This window comes from Microcaecilia unicolor, chromosome 12 (assembly GCF_901765095.1).
Source record: "Microcaecilia unicolor chromosome 12, aMicUni1.1, whole genome shotgun sequence".
In the NCBI taxonomy this organism is placed as follows: domain Eukaryota; kingdom Metazoa; phylum Chordata; class Amphibia; order Gymnophiona; family Siphonopidae; genus Microcaecilia; species Microcaecilia unicolor.
The window spans coordinates 110,727,107-110,745,272 of record NC_044042.1 but is presented as its reverse complement, the minus strand read 5'-3'; the positions used below and the strand labels follow the sequence as shown (position 1 = coordinate 110,745,272).

Genomic DNA, 18,166 nt, shown 5'->3' with positions numbered 1-18,166 from the left:
GGCTGAGGCTGAAGGGGATAGTGAAGGTAGATCCATGGAGTGGGGGGGGGGGTGGACTGGAGCTGAAGGAAGGGACAGAGGTGCTGGAAACCCTGGAGGGAAGGGAGGAATATGCTGGAGTCCCATGGAGAGGTGGGGGGGGGGGGTCTAGAGTCCCATGGGGGGGGGGCTTGAGGGAAGGAGGAGAGGCGCTGGAGTCCCATTGGGAGGGGGGACGGGAGAGGTGCTGGAGTCCCATTGGGAGGGGGGACGGGAGAGGTGCTGGAGTCCCATGGGGAGATGGGAGAGGTGCTGGAGTCCCATTGGGAGGGGGGACGGGAGAGGTGCTGGAGTCCCATGGGGAAGGGAGAAAGGTATTGGAAACAGAAGAACAAGAACCTTCACAGGTGCAAAGATATGTCTAACACAGCGAAGGTGACAAAAAAGACGGAAGCTAGATGATGTCCAGAATATCAAGTTTATTAAAGCATCCAAAGACTCGATACGAGTCGTGTTTTGGCCGAAAGACTTGCCTCAGGAGTCTAAAAATAACAGTCATCATAAACTCGTATCAATAAATAAGACAAGTGATACATATATATATTATAATAATTTTTAAACAATAGTACTGTAAATTGTACAAATAAAACAAAGACAAAAAAAAACTAGGGGCTGTACATTTAACGCATTAATAACGCGATTAACGTGTTGAATGTTTAACTGGCGTTAAAATTTTTAATGCATTATCATCATATCTCTTCCACCAGCCAGCACCTGTTCTTACCTCTCGTGGCACGGCACTCCAGTAGCCCCTCTCTCTCCTCTGCACGCTCTTTCTCCCTGCTCCTCACCGCTGCAGTGAAAATAGTGCTGCTTCTCGCCTGGCCCGAAGCATCTCTCTGTAACAGGAAGTTCCACCTCAGAACCTGTTACAGAAAGACGCTTCGGGCCTGTTGAAAGCAGCACTGTTTTTACTACAATGGTGAGGGGCAGGGAGAAGGAGCATGCAGGGGGGGGACCACTGGAGTGCCGTGCCACGAGAGGTAAAAACAGATGCTCGCAGAAAAAAGGAAGATGGTGAGAGAGAAAAATGTAGGCCATGGCTGGCATGGGCGAAAGAGGAAGCAGGAAGAAAGACAGTGAAATATGCGGATCCCGGCAGGGGCGGGAGCCGGGGCTGTGAGAAAAAGAGGATGCACGAAAAAGAAGACAAAGATGCGGACTGGGGCGAGGTCAGGGGCTCTGGGAGAATGAGAAAGCAGGAAAAAGAAGGCAGAGATATGTGGACCTTGTTTGGGGGGGGGGGGGCATGGAATCATGGGAGAAAGAGGAAACAGCTGCAAGAAGGGGGGAGGTGTTAGAGGGACAGATGCTGGAAATAGAGGATGGAAGGATCAAAGAAGGGAAACAATGGTGATCATGGATGGAGGGAAGAGAGGAGATGGTGCCCATGGAGGGGAGCAAGGCAGAGAGCATGGTGCTCAGGGAAGGGAGGACATGGTGCCCATGGAGAGAAGGGGAAGAGAAGAGAGATGGGAAAATATGGAAACGACATAGATTTGAACAGGAAGAAGGAAAATGAAAATTGAATGAAAGGTGAATATAGGGCAGGAAGTGAAAAAATGAGAAATAATGAATAGACAGTACAGTAGGTCCAGAGCAGAGGAAAACAGAACCAGAGACAGTGAACAAGATAATTTGAAAGAAAATCACCAGACAACAAAGGCGAGAAATTATATTTGTAGTAATATGTCAGTTTTGAGAATTTATATCTGCTGTCTATATATTGCACTGTTCAGGAGTAAATGTGAGGGGGTGCTTTATGCGATCAATAGCGCTGTTAAAATGTTTAATCGTGCGGGTGGAATGTTGACCCCGATGGATAGCGCTAATAAAAAATATGACATAAATTCTGCAAAAAAAGCATAACACACTCCTTAATAAAAGTGGGGGAGAGGATTCGAGAGAGAGCATATCTTTTATTAAAAAATAAATAAAAATCTATGTTTAACAGCATGGAACAACCAATTTCAATCTCAGAAAAATACAATAACAGCAGCATCTTAGTCATAACCTTATCAATTCAGTGGTCAGTTGAAATATGTAATACCTTCCATAAGCATCTCGGATATAGACAGAAAAACCTATACTAACATGTGGAAATACCTTCTGTAGGATGTTGTTAAACGTACTAGCTTTTCAAACAAACACGAATGATATTACACCTAGTGAGAGAGAAGTATCATTTCAATAATAAGACTAATAACTGGGGAATCTCATTAAAAAATATATAACGCTTCTTGAAGAGACACTACACATAAACTAAAAACATAGTAACATAGTAGATGACGGCAGAAAAAGACCTGCATGGTCCATCCAGTCTGCCCAACAAGATAAACTCATGTGTGCTACTTTTTGTGTATACCTTACCTTGATTTGTATCTGTCATTTTCAGAGCAAAGACCGTATGTCTGCCCAGCACTATCCCTGCCTCCCAACCACCAGCCCCACTTCCCACCAACGGCTCTGGCACAGACCGTATAAGTCTGCCCAGCACTATCCCCGCCTCCCAACCACCAGCCCCGCCTCCCACCACCAGCTATGCCACCCAATCTCAGCTAAGCTTCTGAGCAGTGGCGTACCTAGGGTAGTTGACACCCGGGGCCGGTCATTTTTTAACCCCCCCCCCCCCCCCCCCCCCCCAAATCCAGTACTAGGCATGCCGAGAATACAAAACACTCAGGACCTATAGAGCAATTCTACCATACCATAAGCAGTCATTTCTACGAGTCACACAAGGAAAAGGAAAGCATCTTAAACACTACAGTGAGCACTAGAACATTAATTCACCTATTGTAAAACGAAACCAGACAGAATAGTACAGATCGTAGATCCTGCACAGTCAATGCCAACTGAAAGCCATATCTTTTTCACAAACACAGATACACCCTAATCCACTATAGAATAAGTAATCATAAACTTTCTATTTAGACAAAAATTAAATTGAACCCCCAATGCCAGACTCTGCATACAATGCAACACCACAGAAACAGAAACTGTCCCTTAGTACTGTGCAAAATATAAAGACAGCAGATGTAAATTTGAAAAAAAAAAAACCTAACAAGTACCAATCACCACTTTACAAATTAACAAATAGAAATAAAACAAATATAGAAAGTAAAATAATACCATTTTATTGGACTAATACATTTAGCTTTCAGAGGCCAAAACCTCTGTCCTCGGGTCAGTACAGTATAGTGCTGTTACAGTATCCTATCCTGACCTGAGGGTTTTGTTCTCTGAAAGTTAGTCAAAATGTATTAAAATTAGTCCAATAAAAAGATTACCTTATTTACATGTTCTATTATAAACATTTAACACATCTACAATACTTTATCCTAAAGCACAAAAAAAATAAAAAAATATATTTTATTTACAGTTTGTTGTCTCTGGTTTCTGCTTTCCTCATCTTCTTTTCACCGTCTTCCTTCCATCCAGCATCTGTCTTCACTCTCTCTCTCTCTCTCTCTGCCATCCAGTGTCTGCCCTCTCTGCCGTCCCTTCCATCCACTGCCTGCCCTTTCTCTCTGCCCCTTCAATCCACCATTTGCCCTCCCTCTCCCATCCATCCAGGGTCTGCCCTCCCTCTCGCTCCCCCTTCCATCTAGGATCTGTCCCCTCTCTCTGCCCCTTTTTTCAGCCCCCAGTTCCAGCCCCCTTCTCCCCTCTGAACACCCCCACCCCAGTCCCCTTCTCCCCTCCCCTTCTTCTGTCTGAGACCCCCACCCCAGTCCCCTTCTCTCCTCTGAACACCCCCATCCCAGTCCCCTTCTCCCCTCCCCTTCCCTTCTCCCCTCCCCTTCCCTTCTCCCCTCTGAGATCCCCACCCCAGTCCCCTTGTCCCCATCTCCCCTCTGAACACCCCCACCCCAGTCCCCTTGTCCCCTTCTCCCCTCTGAACACCCCCACCCGAGTCCCTTTTGCCCCTCTCCTTCCCCACCTCAGTCCCGTTAAAACCGGCGAAGCAGCGTCGCAGGCAGCGCCTCGTGCCTGCTTGTAAAAAAAAAAATCAAATCTCCTTCCTTCTCCTTGTCTTGACGTCGACTCGGGCCTTCCAATCAAATTGATTGGAAGGCCCGAGTCGACGTCAAGACGAGGAGGGGAAGGAGATTTGATTTTTTTTTTTTTACAAGCAGGGCACGAGGTGCTGCCTGCGACGCTGCTTCGCCGTTTTTTTAAATGTGCGGCACCGCGGGAACGGCCACGGGAGGCGGCGGGAGCGGAGCACCCCCCACCCACTGGCACCCGGGGCGGACCGCCCCCACCGCCCCCCCCCCCCTTTGGTACGCCACTGCTTCTGAGGATCCATTCCCTTGGAACAGGATTCCTTTGTTTATCCCACACGTTTGAATTCCGTTCCATATCGTCCCCAGATCAATCCAGAGACTTGTGGGTTATGCCCCTCCTCTAGCAGGTTAGATAGCGAGAACTCCGAAGTTTTCTACAATAGAGCATGTGCAGCCAGCCTCACTTCAGTATTCTCTCTATGTAGCAGGTAGAAGGGAGCATAAGTGCAGCTCTGTGGCCTGAGGCTCCTATCCCATTCCCTCGGGTGTGTTGAGCTTTGTCTGGGGTTGAGGTGCTGCAGCACATTGTGGGATACACCTGGTGGTGGCAGGTCCCTACCCTTCTCCCCCTGTCAGCCTATTTAAATTCTTCTGAGGATTTTGGCTGTATTCCTCTCCTGTCTCTTTAAAAAAAAAAAAAAAAAGAACCAGACGGAACGAATCTCCAGTCCACCCTAATTTGTGGCTTGCTTAGCAGCTTGGAGCAGTTCTCCGTTCAGATTAAGTGGAACGTGAGCAGGGCTGGGACTGCAGAGAAGGTAAGGCTTTTGGGGGCCATGTACGTTCCGTCGGAGTCCGTTAAACGCTGCTCGCGCTGCGGGGCGCAGAGGTTGGCGTCGGGTGCCTGCGAGTCTTGTTCCGCGATGGTGGTGAGACCTAGTGCGGATCAGGGAGAACGCGTTTTGAGCACCGAAGCGCCAGAAGGACTCTATTCTCATTTGGCGGGAAAGTTTGTGGGGTCGGCGCGTGCACCCGCCGGCGCCATTTTCTCGCTAGCGCCGCGGTCTCAGGATGCGGCTGCGGGTTCAGCTGGGACCACGTTCGACATGGACGGATCAATTTCTCTCCCAGAGAAGGCTGTTGTGGGGGGATTTTCCCCGGAGTTTGTGATACTTATGCACAAAGCATTTCTACTCTGCTCTGAGGTCAAGAGGCGGCCATTTTGGGATCTGCTGCCTCATGCTCCGAGTTGGTTCAAAAGCTGTCCAAGAGGTCCCGGTTGGAATTAGAGGAACCCTGGGGTGACGAATTGGGGCATTCAGATTCGAAGGGTGTCCCAGGATCAGGGGAATCCTTACCAGGCCATCTGGAAGAGGGGGAGTTGCCAGAGGGGGAGGGGGATGACCCTACCGTGGCCAGGCTATTTAAACGGGAAGAATTGATTCCGTTTATTGTGCAGGCATTACAGGTGCTAAATTTATCTCCCCTGGAATCTGCCCTTCAATCATGGATGCCGTCAAAAGCCTTTTATATTCACGAGGCTATGCAGGTGCTCATTCAAGCACAATGGGATTCCCCTGAGGCCAGTCTGAGGGTGGCCCGGGCGATGGGCAAGCTGTGTCCCTTGAGGCAGGAGGACATGGAGTCTTTGCGCATGCCGGTGGTTGATTCTTTGATTTTAGCAGTGGCCAAGAAGACCGCCTTACTTGTGGAGGGCGGTGCGGCCCTCAAAGATCCTCAGGAGAAGAAGCTGGAAGCTTCGGTCAAGGCTTCGTTTGAGGTTGCTGCATTGACTTTGCAGGCCTCAGTCTGCGGTTCATATGCTGCAAGAGCATGCCTGTCTTGGGTACAAAAGGCAGCATCGCCGGACGATTTGATTGAAGTTTTTCCGCTCCTGGAGTCAGGATTGGCATATTTGGCGGATATCTTATACGACACCCTTAGGGCTTCCGCTAAAGGGGTGTCTTTAGCGGTGTCGGCTAGGCGCTGGATCTGGTTAAAGCATTGGGTCACTGACCTGCCTTCTAAGTCAAGATTGGCTCGGTTGCCCTTTAAGGGGAAGCTACTGTTTGGCGAAGAACTAGCTCAGATTGTTAAGGATCTTGGAGACTCTAAAGGTTGGTTGCTGGAGGATAAATCTAAGTCGGCGAGATCTTTCCGCCCGTGTTTCAGAGAGGCCAAACGGTATAGACCCGGGAGAGTCGGAGGCTTCCAAAAGCCCCGGTTTCCTCAGAAGCCACAGCAGTCCTTTCGTTCGGAGTGAAGGCTTCCTCCCGCGGTCCCCCATAGTCAGCCAGGAGGCAGAGGTACGCAGTCATGGGGCCCTGGTCCAGTCCTCTCCGCCGATAGGGGGACGGCTGTCTCAATTCGGGGCGGAATGGGCCAGGGTGACTACAGACGAATGGGTGCTGGACATTATTTGAGACGGCTACAAGCTAGAATTTGCTTGTCCGTTAGGAGACAGTTTTCTCGAGTCTCCTTGCAAGTCTGCGATAAAGAGCACAGCGGTGCGGGACACCTTGGCAGAGTTGCTTAGTCTGCAGGTAGTTGTTCCGGTTCCTACGGGAGACATCGGCTGTGGTCGATACTCAATTTATTTTGTGGTGGAAAAGAAAGGAAGATCTTTTCGTTCAGTGTTAGATCTCAAGGCGGTCAACAGGGCTCCGTTGGTGCGCCACTTCTGGATGGAAACGCTTCGGTCGGTGCTGGTGGCGGTGCAGCCAGGAGAATTTTTGGCATCCCTCGACCTAAAGGATGCCTACTTGCACATTCCCATCTGGCCCCCTCACCAACGGTTCCTTCGTTTTGCGGTGTTGGGTCAACATTTTCAGTTCAGAGCCATGCCATTTGGTCTTGCCACGGCGCCTCACACCTTCAAGGTAATGGTGGTAGTGGCAGCCTTTCTACGGGCCAGAGGGCTGCAAGTTCATCCTTATCTCGACGATTGGTTGATCCGCGCTCCGTGTCACGCAGAATGTGTACGGGCGACTCAGACGGTCATGGATCTTCTTCAGTCTCTGGGCTGGGTGATAAATATTCCCAAGAGCCATCTCGTCTCATCTCAAACACTGGAGTACGACTGGATACCCGTCAGGGCAGAGTTTTTCTGCCGGAACAATGGCAGACGAAGCTGCTGAAGCAGATTTCTTCCCTCTCTCAGGTGAAGGCTCCAAGAGCATGGGACTATGTTCTGGTGTTGGGCTCTATTGCGGCGACGATCAAGGTCATTCCTTGGGCCCGGAGTCACATGCGACCTTTGCAATCTCCTCAGCCGATGGTCTCCCCTGTCTGAGGATTATGCGATCTGTCTTCCCTGGACACCTCGAGCTCTTTTTGCTCTACGGTGGTGGCTCAGATCGGAAAACCTGATTCGGGGCATGCCTCTGGCCACGCCGGAGTGGTGTGTGGTGACGACGGATTGATCTGAGGGACTAATGGAAAGAAAATTATCAGGTAAGACATAATTTTACCTTACCGTTTTCCTCTCCACCACCTCCTGTGGGAGGGCATTCCAAGCATCCACCACTCTCTCCGTGAAAAAATACTTCCTGACATTTTTCTTGAGTCTGCCCCCCTTCAATCTCATTTCATACCTTCTAGTTCTACCTCCTTCCCATCTCTGGAAAAGGTTTGTTTGCGGCTTAATACCTTTCAAATAATTTGAACGTCTGTATCATATCACCTCTGTTTCTCCTTTCCTCCAGGGTATACATGTTCAGGTCAGCAAGTCTCTCCTCATACGTCTTGTAACGCAAATCCCATACCATTCTCATAGCTTTTCTTTGCATCGCTTCAATTCTTTTTACATCCTTAGCAAGATACGGCCTCCAGAACTGAACACAATACTCCAGGTGGGGCCTTACCAATGACTTATACAGGGGCATTAAAACCTCCTTTCTTCTGCTGGTCACTCCCCTCTCTATACAGCCTAGCAACCTTCTACTTACGGCCACCGCCTTGTCACACTGTTTCGTCGCCTTCAGATCCTCAGATACTATCACCCCCTCTCCCCTTCCGTACCTATCAGACTCTCACCGCCTAACACATACGTCTCCTGTGGATTTCTATTCCCTAAGTGCATCACTTTGCATTTCTTCGCATTGAATTTTAATTGCCAAACCTTAGACCAATCTTCTAGCTTCCGCAGATCCTTTTTCATGTTTTCCCTTTCCTCCTGGGTGTCCACTCTGTTACAAATCTTTGTATCATCCACAAAAAGGCAAACTTTACCTTCTAACTCTTCGACAATGTCACTCACAAATATATTGAACAGAATCGGTCCCAGCACTGATCCCTGAGGCACTCCACTACTCACCTTTCCCTCCAAGCGAATTCCATTCACCACAATCCGCTGGCGTCTGTCCGTCAACTAGTTCCTAATCCAGTTCACCACTTCGGGTCCTATCTTCAGCCCATCCAGTTTATTCAAGAGCCTCCTGTGGGGAACCGTGACAAAAGCTTTGCTGAAATTACTACTACTACTACTACTATTTAGCATTTCTATAGCGCTACAAGGCATACGCAGCGCTGCACAAACATAGAAGAAAGACAGTCCCTGCTCAAAGAGCTTACAATCTAGGTAGATTGTCTATAGCACATCCCTGATTTAATTCTCCAGTCACCCAGTCAAAGAATTCAATGAGATTCGTTTGGCATGATTTCCCTTTGGTAAAACCATGTTGTCTCGGATCTTGCAACTTATTGGCTTCCAGGAAATTCACTATCCTTTCCTTCATCATCGCTTCTATTACTTTTCCAATAATTGAAGTGAGGCTTACCGGCCTGTAGTTTCCAGCGTCTTCCCTATCACCACTTTTGTGAAGAGGGACCACATCCACCGTTCTCCAATTCCATGGAACCTCTCCCGTTTCCAATGATTTATTAATCAAATCTTTAAGAGGACCCCCCAGAACCTCTCTGAGCTCCTTTAATATCCTGGGGTGGATCCCGTCCAGTCCCACGGCTTTGTCCACCTTTAGCTTTTCAAGTTGTTTATACACACTCTGTTCCTGTGAACGGTGCTGTATCTACTCCATTTTCATTTGCACTTTTGCCAGTCCATCGCGGTCCTTCTCCAGGATTTTCTCCTGTGAAAACAGAACAAAAGTATCTATTTAGCAAATTTGCTTTTTCTTCATCATTATCTTCATCATTATCTACAAGCTAAAAGTCAGTGCAATAACGATTGCTTCGCGCCTTTTTTTTTTTTATTATTATTTTTTTTTTACATATCCAGACGTGTTGTTAATGCACTGTACATAAACTGCATCTTAATAAAAGAACTCTCTGAATTTTATATTCCATTGGCTAGTTTCTGTTGAATATACTGCCAGGAATAAGCTTTTTATGCGAACACTGCGACATTTGTTTGTGACATCATGAGCTCATTACTTAAGCGTCTGAGCATTCATGTAGTGTCTTTTGATTTTTATCTTGAGGTTTATCAGGTTGATTCTTTGGCATAAGCAAACCTTTATCCAAAGATCGCTGTACTACTGGTTGGTATTTTTCTTTGAAACCCTTTTACCAAGCTGTGCTAGAAAGTGGCTGGCACTGTGATTAGCGTGTGGGTTTGCCGCACACTCTGCCACTTTCTAGCACAGCTGAAAAATGGCCGCTGGCTTTTTTTTTTTAATGGCCACATGCTAATTTCCCCCATTAGTGCATGGCTCTTACTGCCACATATTGAGGTGGTAAAGGCTCTCGTGCTACTCCTGTGCTAATAGGTAGCGCATGGTAATGTGGCCAGTGTACCCGATTAGCACAGGCACACCTACTCTCTGCCCCCCCCCCCCCCCCCCCCCCCCCAGAAACGCCTCCTACGGCAAAAATATTTTTTTTACTGCGGGAGTATTGTGTGCTAATGGTCAAACTACTGCGGGATGCCTCTTCGTGTCTTACTGAACGTTAGGCCTGCTTTAGGCCTACTGTTCCTTAGTGAAAGGGCCCCTTTATGTTGATTTAAATTTTAGTGCATATCGCATGAAATAACTTGTGGTTACTTTTTAGCACTTTGTTAACACAGATATCAGTGCGCAGTTCGCTGGAATATCTTGTACATAGTTTTTAAATTGTCTCCACTAGTTGATGGGACACTTGCGATCAGTTTGAGATTTTATTTGGCATATTTATTATTTCCCAGAGTGCCATGGTATTATTCATCTTGGTTTCTGTCAAATTTTTTGCGAACATTGCATCTAATAGTAAGTATAATAGTAAGTAGCCCATCCTGAGGTCACTTTTAATATTTTGCTAATATATATGGATAGTCCACTAGTGTGTACGTATATGTATGTATGTGTATATAAATAAATTTTAAAATATTTTCCATAAGTTGATGGCTACTTGTAGGTTGGTTTGTATCTCAACTCGGTGGTTATTTAAATTCTAATTGGAATGTAAGGTGTGGATTTTCATGTCTTTTTTTCCCTTGGCACAGAATTCGCTATTGTATGACGATATAGTACACTGATTTTGTTAGTCCTAGATCGTTTTTAACTGGCCAGTCATATTATTAAGTGTCCTCACCATTCTGAAACACTTTTATTTTTCATGTTGTGTAGTTTATCATCCTTTTAGGCATTTTTTTATGCACTCCCTTAGAGATTTATTATTAATTTAATTTCAGTATTTATATACCTTTTAGACCTGAGCGGTTTATAGTTTCATTTTACAGGTACTGGGTCTGTCCTTAGTGGGCTCACAATCTAAGTAGTACATTGTACTACTGTTGTACCTGGGGCAGTGGAGGGTTAAGTGACATACCCAGGGTCACAAGGAGCTGCAGAGGGAATTGAAACTGGTTCTCCAGGATCTCAACTCACTATACTACCTTTAGGCCACTCCTCCACTGTATGGCAATATTCTTGTCAGGTGTGTGTGGCTTGTCGATTGTACATATTTTTTTTTTATCGATCATATATTTGCTGACTGTACATATTTGATTTCACTTTCACATATTAACACAATGGCAGATAAAGACCTGTACGGTCCATCCAGTCTGCCCAACAAGATAAGCTCCATTGTATGTGCTACTTTATTTGTATACCTGACCTTGATTTGTCCTTGCCATTTTCAGGGCACAGACCATAGAATTCTGCCCAGCATTAGCTTTGCTTCCCAATTACCGGTGTTGCCACTCAAGGTCTGCTAGGCTTCTATGGATCCGTTTCTTCTGAATAGGATTCCTTTGTGTTTATCCCACACATTTTTTAATTCCGTTACCATTTTCATTTCCACCACCTCCTGCGGGAGGGCATTCCAAGTATTCACCACCCTCTCTGTGGAAAAATACTTCCTGACAATTTTTCCTGAGTCTGTCCCCATTCAACCTCAATTCAAGTCCTCTAGTTCTACCGCCTTCCCGTCTCCGGGTAGTGTACATATGTCTGTTATACAGTGGAAGCACACTGTGTCATAGTGTAATGATGTTTACTCTGTCTGGGATATTCACATGTTTGAGTATTTTGATTCCATTTACAGGAAAAGGAACCTTGATGCTCATGCTTTGTATTTCTGTTCATTATTTATTTATTTATAGCATTTATATCCCACAATTTTCCCACCCATGGTTATGCTCAAAATGGCTTACAACAGTCTATAAAAAGCATTCAACAATTCAACAAACAATCACTATCGTAAGAGAGAGAGGGAAATAGCAAGGTGGGAAAAGGGGAAAGAGTAGCGGTGATCAGTATGTTGCTACGACAGTTGTAATTCAGAAGGAAGAGACACTAGGCGGGTTTGGAGCGTATGCTCTACCAAAGAGGAAGGTCTTGAGGCGCTTCTTGAAGGTTGGGTGATCAGGAGTAAATTTGACCAATTGAGGCAGCTCATTCCACAATTGAGTGCTAAGATAGAAGGTGGATGCATAGGTGGTCTTATACTTGAGGCCACAAAAAACTGGGTAATGGAGATTTAAGTACGAACGAGCTGATTTGTGAGAGTTCCTAGGCGGCAGGTTAATTAGGGTGTCCATATAAGCAGGGGCTTCACCATAGATGATTTTGTGCACCAGAGTGCAAATTTAAAAGCGATTCGGTCCTTCACAGGAAGCCAGTGCAGCTTCTCACACAGTGGTCTTGAACTATTGAATCACGATTTATCAAAGATGAGCCAGGCTGCTGTGTTCTGGGCAGTTTTGTAGTTTTTTTTAGGAGCATATCTGTGCACCCCCCATAAATTCCATTACAGTAATCAAGGCGGCTTATGACTAGAGATTGAACTATTATTTGAGATTCTGATGGTAATGATATATTTCCATATATATTTTGTATTAGTTACGTGGTTTTTAATTTTAGTTATGTGTGTTTTTAAACTGATGCAGGCAGTTTGTTGAAACTTGACCAAATCAGGCCTTTCACCAATAAAGCACTTTTGAGCAGTCTGTAGTTTCTGTAGCAGAAACTACAGACTGCTCAAAACACAGCAGCCAGGCTTATATTTGGTAAATCCTGATTCGACAGCGCCAAACCCCTACGAGAAAAACTGCATTGGCTCCCAATCAAAGAACGTATTACTTTCAAAATCTGCACCCTGGTCCACAAGATTATCTGTGGCGATGCCCGGAGTTATATGGCTGATCTCATAGACCTACCAACCATAAACACAATTAGAACATCACGAACATACCTAAATCTTCACTACCCTAGCTGCAAGGGACTCAAGTACAAATCAATTTACGGATCCAGCTTCTCCTATATAAGCACGCAACTATGGAACGCAGTACCGAAAGCCATAAAGACAACGCAGGATCACCTCAATTTCCGGAAATCACTAAAGACCGATCTGTTTGAAAAGGCATACACTACTGATCCAACTTAAGTAACTGAACTCAGCAACACAACGAAGCCATAACCTGCAATGAACAATATATCACTCTTCTCTTGATTCTCTAGTGTTCTGTAACATCACTCTGTATTTGTTTCATCACCGGAGGTGGCTAACACCTCACGGTACTATGTAAGCCACATTGAGCCTGCAAATAGGTGGGAAAATGTGGGGTACAAATGCAACAAATAAATAAATGAACATCCACAGTTGTTCCCTGTTCTTTAGACCACCTTTGCTGCTGTTGGTTCCTGCATTCCTCCAGTAGACCAAGGCAGGCGAGGACTCATTTCTTCCAGGAGGATCTCTTTCCATCCGAGACTGACTGGTGGTGTGACTCTGAGGAGCCAGTCTGCTTCTCGGAAGAGAGGTCTTATGACATCCCTTCAGATCCCTCCCCTCCACAGGAGAGAAAGAAGCCCCCTTTCCCTCCCGAGGGTCTCGTCTTTACCAGTTTTGTTAAACGGACAGTGGCTGCAATCCCTTTTTTACATTGGAGACTGAGTGTAGGGCAGAGTTGTTATCCTTTCTAGACTACGACTCTCCCCCTAGAGATGCAGTAACAGTACTCCCTCCACTCCATCCTCAGGGATGCATTGATGAAGACCCCTCTCTCTTTGCAGGTTTTCCCTAAGAAAGTGGATTTGAGAAGGCCCAGTTGCTATACCACTCCATGGTTGTCAGATTAACTCTCAAGAGGGTCACAAGCTCCAGGAGGACTCTGGATTCTTTTTGGTCTCAATGCTCATCTCCTGCATCCAGGCCTACCAGCTCTACACAAGCCTGCACTTGAAGTCTATGATGCAACATGACTTTGCAGATATTCTGCTACCAGAGCAAGCTGCAGAGCTTCCTAGCTGGTCATGCATCAGGAAAAGTTCAGGATATACTTGGCTAGGGGCACATTTGATAGTTTTGATGTTGTGTTTAGACTCTCTGCCTTAGATGTTGGGATTTGTAGATTTATTTTATGGCTGCACGTCTTGGACCTTGAGGCAGTGGTTCACATAAGCAGTCTGCTCTAATCTGACAGGAGCATGAAGTGACCCGATGTGTGCATCGGTTCACTTCCTCCTCCTGCTGTGCAGTCCTTTGAAGAGGGAAATAGGAAATTTTGGACCTTTAGAATGAGGACATTTCTGTGCAAAAATGCTACAAATAGCGCAGAATTTTCAAAACTTTGGTGCAGAATTGCTCAGAAATAACTGTTAATATACAATGGAAAAAGAACCATAGGAAATCAGTTTCTAAGGGAGCTGCAGCTGATCTCTGAAGGGATCTCTTCCCCCCCTCCCTTTAAACTTCACTGTGAACATTGGGTGTAAAGTGGAGTTGGTGCCTGCACATAAATATGCTGACACAATTCTTTTTTTGTTAAAGTAAAGGAGGTCTTTATCAATAATAAACCAATGTCCAAAGTATGGTTAATACATCCAAAAACACCTTAACTGCATCTCCAGTGCCACTATTTTTTTTAAAGAACTAGCAATATGTGTAGAATAGTATTGTAGCATATGTACCTGTGTGCTGACACAGTAACATTTTGTGTGCACACACAAAGATTAGCTGCTGCTGCTGCTAGTGCAGATCTGTGCGCACATGCTGTCACATTTGTTTTTTGCATGCAACTTATTTGTGTAGTATTTGGTACTGTATAGGGGGAGCAAAATTTGCTTTCTTTATGGTTACATTAGAAAATATGTGCTGAGATTCAGAGCATGACTGCAACATTGTTTTTTATTGCATGGATCCTTTGTGCTGTTTAAGAAGAATAATCACATCAGCACCCTGGTAAGCAATAAGGTGCCTTTGTGTGTCACAGTTACAGATCAAATTTGTTCAATAAGGTAATCAATTATAGTGTTTAGTGTTGGTTTTCTGTATAAAATTAGTTATCCAGTGTTGTATAGAGTTACTTATTTGATTAAGAGTCCGAGTCCATAAGAGATTATAGTATACTAGGAAAAAATGCCCGTTTCTGAGTGCAATGAAACGGGAGCTAGCAAGGGGCCCCCTCCCTCCGTCCCTCGGAGCTACTTGCGTTACTTGTTCGGGGTTCGCGTTCGCCTCGCGTTTCGGCCCTCGAGTGTTATAGCTCCGCCCTCGACGTCATGACGTTTTGACGCGAGGGCGTTGCAGACACTCCAGGGCACACCAGATATCTCTGGCGCCTCAACTTCCGTGGAGGCTTCAGAACGTTGGGGTTGCCTTTTATATAGAGAGAGATTTTGCTCACAGGCAGTTGTGATTTGTAAAAGGTCATAGTTTGGGGGGGGGGGGGGGGCCGCGGCGGCATGGGTAATAGAGGAGAATAGAAAAGTATGCATTGTTTTAAGAGCTGTATGGTTTGTTTTCTTGTTATTTGAGAAAGTGCTTACTTGAGTAACTAATTAAATATTCCTGACTCTTATTTTCATGCTTTACATCTGGAGGGTTTGGTAAGTGATGTTTTAAGTACAAATTTCTATTCCGGTTGGTAACAGGCTTCAGGATGTTGCTGTTTTCAGCTGGCTTTTCATGACTTTGTTCAGAAAAAAAGGGCAGAGTCGGTCTGGAGTTTTGTGCTGTTTCAATGACTTTTTTTTTTTTTGCATATGAAACAGTTGTCCAAATGTCTTCCTTAGTAGGCCACATACCTCATTCTCTTTAGGAAGGCCAAGAAGGAGCTGAAGGAGAGAAGTAGGGTTGCTTTTTAATATTTTAATGCTTTTTACATACTAACTGCCCCCTTAGTGCTCACAGAGTGGGATCTATGCATCTCTGTGTGTCTGAAATGTTAAATTGAGAGAGTGAAATGGGATTACAAAGGACTAAAACATTGGCCTTTTAATTTTCTCTCTGTGGATCCAGAGCACACACTTAGCTTTTAATAGAAAAAGCTGATGATGTTCTTTTGGAGCAGACCTGCAGTTTATAAGTATTTTATGGTAAAGATAGGCAGAATATACATTAAATCAAACCTGTTTTAAAGCCTGGCTTTAAGCTGTTCTAATTTTCCATGCTTGCAGGCAAGCATTGTCACCAACATGCTTTTTTGTCTCTCATCCTCAATGCTGTTGTAATCCAACAATAATAATTTGCTTGGTATAATTGGTTCACATTTATTTTCTACCTAATATTTTCCCCCATGTTTATATTTACATTTTTAATATCTGTCACTTTTTGCAATCTTTTTCTAGATAGTGACTGCTGTAATGTACTACAGTAACATAGCTATTTTTTTGTATAAAATTGAGTCCTGTTTACTAAGCAGTGCTAAGGGCACATTAGTGTTTTTAGCACGTGCTAAAAATGTTAAGCCTTCCATAGGAATATATGGATGACTAGCATTTAGTGTGCCCTAAATGTCATAGACTGATTAAAAACAGTTTTAGTTGCTTCCTATTGAAGTTTGACCTATAAATCTGCTAGTCAGAATCTGTACAGCCAACTAACTTGTTTCCCCTAGTTTTCTATATAGTCGGTCAGCAGGCAAAAACAATAGAAAATGTACATCTCGGAAGTGTTGCCAAGGTTTATTTTGTAATTTGTTAAATACATCACATTCTCTACTGATCAGATATCAGCCTGCTGTTAGCAGCAAATTGTTCCATTCTAACCTTGCTACTGAAAATGCTAACTGTCCTTTTCCTTGAACTTGTTTCAGAGTGAGCGGGAAAAGCGAGAACGCATTGAAGCTCAGCGTGAGAAGCAGCGAGAGTTAATTGTCCAGCTGAAGACACAATTGGATGACCTGGAAACGTTTGCATACCAGGAGGGGAATTATGATTCACTCCCTCAGTCCATGGTCATGGAAAGACAGCAGGTGAGGTTTCGGGATCCTAGGATATCCTGTCTCTTCATTGGATGATGGCTGAAACTCAGGCAATATCTGTCTGAAAAATTACTTCCTAGAACATATTCTTTACTGTGGGGTTTTTTTTTATGTGCACGTTTCTGTTGTAAAATAATTTGATATATAATTCTCATTGAAAATAAAGTTGGGGCTAGTTACAGTAGAATATGGGCCAGAGGATTTAATTCACAATCACTTTTTGCTTTGTTCATTTAACATACTTTTTATTGTTATAATCTTGTATAAAGAAAGAAAATGGGACTTGATATAACACCTTTCTGTGGTTTGTATATATACTTATTTGTACCTGTGGCAATGGGGGGTTAAGTGACTTGCCCAGGTCACAAGAAGCTGCAGTGGGAATTGAACCCAGTTCCCCAGAACCAAAGTCTGCTGCACTAACCACTACTCCCATTCAAGAGTTAATACTATTTGAGTGGTATTCAGTAAAACCAATGTACTCTTCTAAACCCTCCAATCCTAAAATAGCAAAAATTAAAAACCATTGGTATGTTTAGATTCAAAGTGTTCTTTAACAGCCCAAGGAAAAGTGCCTTCACTGGTCACCATAAACATACTCTCCTGTCCCTCTTTTGAATTCGCTACAGTTTATATTATATATGTGGTGACATGATTACTAGATGTGAGAGGGGCTTTTGTAGCATTTATTTGGAAGCTGAATTTTTACAACTGACTGCTTAACCAGTTAGACCCAGTTTTTAGCACCATTTAGTCGGCTTTTCTCCCTTTGCTAACTTCAAGTGTTACAACACAAGGAAAGCAGACACACCCTTTATGTCAAAATATCTTTTGTTGAATTTTTAATACCATTGCAAGAGATATAGGAAGTGGCTGTAGAAAACATAACAAACCATATGCACAAAAACAATTATAATGCAAGTCAGCCAACCTCCAACTACTACACATCCCTCCTGACTCATGCTACCCTCCTCCCCCCCCTTTTTGTTAACAAGGCAGCACAAACAATCCTACTTATCCACATCATTGCGTATGATGAAACACACCTGTGGGGAAAAAGTGTCCAAAGGCGGAGGAATCTACATTTTATCTTTGTGCCTTTTGCCTCAACCAAGAGCGTCTCCATGCGCAAGAGCTCATACATATAGCACTTTCACTGCGGGTCAACTTTAGTGGGTCTGGAGCTATCCATTGAAGAAGCAGACAACATTTGGCAACTGGTACTTCTTTTAATCATTGTCACATTCCTTGTCATCAAGCAGATGAAGCCATTACGTATGGGTTGTGTCCATCAACCAGCAGGGGGAGATAGAGAGCACTCAACTTTTCACAGTGCCTCATGGCCAGCCAGCTCCACTGCCTCTTCAGTATTCTCTATCTCCCCAAGCAGAGTGGCTGCAGCTTCTTCGAGCTCCATCAAAAATCTGCCTGGGGGTGGCTCCTGGCTTGCCAGTTGTTAGCCGGGGTGTTAGAGGCT

At 44.7% G+C, this 18,166-nt stretch overlaps 1 protein-coding gene across 1 annotated transcript in view; it reads left to right on the top strand.

Moving 5' to 3' along the window:
- RUNDC1 (RUN domain containing 1) overlaps positions 1-18,166 on the top strand; it is a 78,623-nt gene that overhangs the window by 34,942 nt on the left and 25,515 nt on the right. Inside the window, exon 2 of the mRNA XM_030221236.1 lies at positions 16,522-16,680. Within this exon, the coding sequence (XP_030077096.1) occupies positions 16,522-16,680 (159 nt within the window). The remainder of the gene's footprint in view (positions 1-16,521; positions 16,681-18,166) is intronic.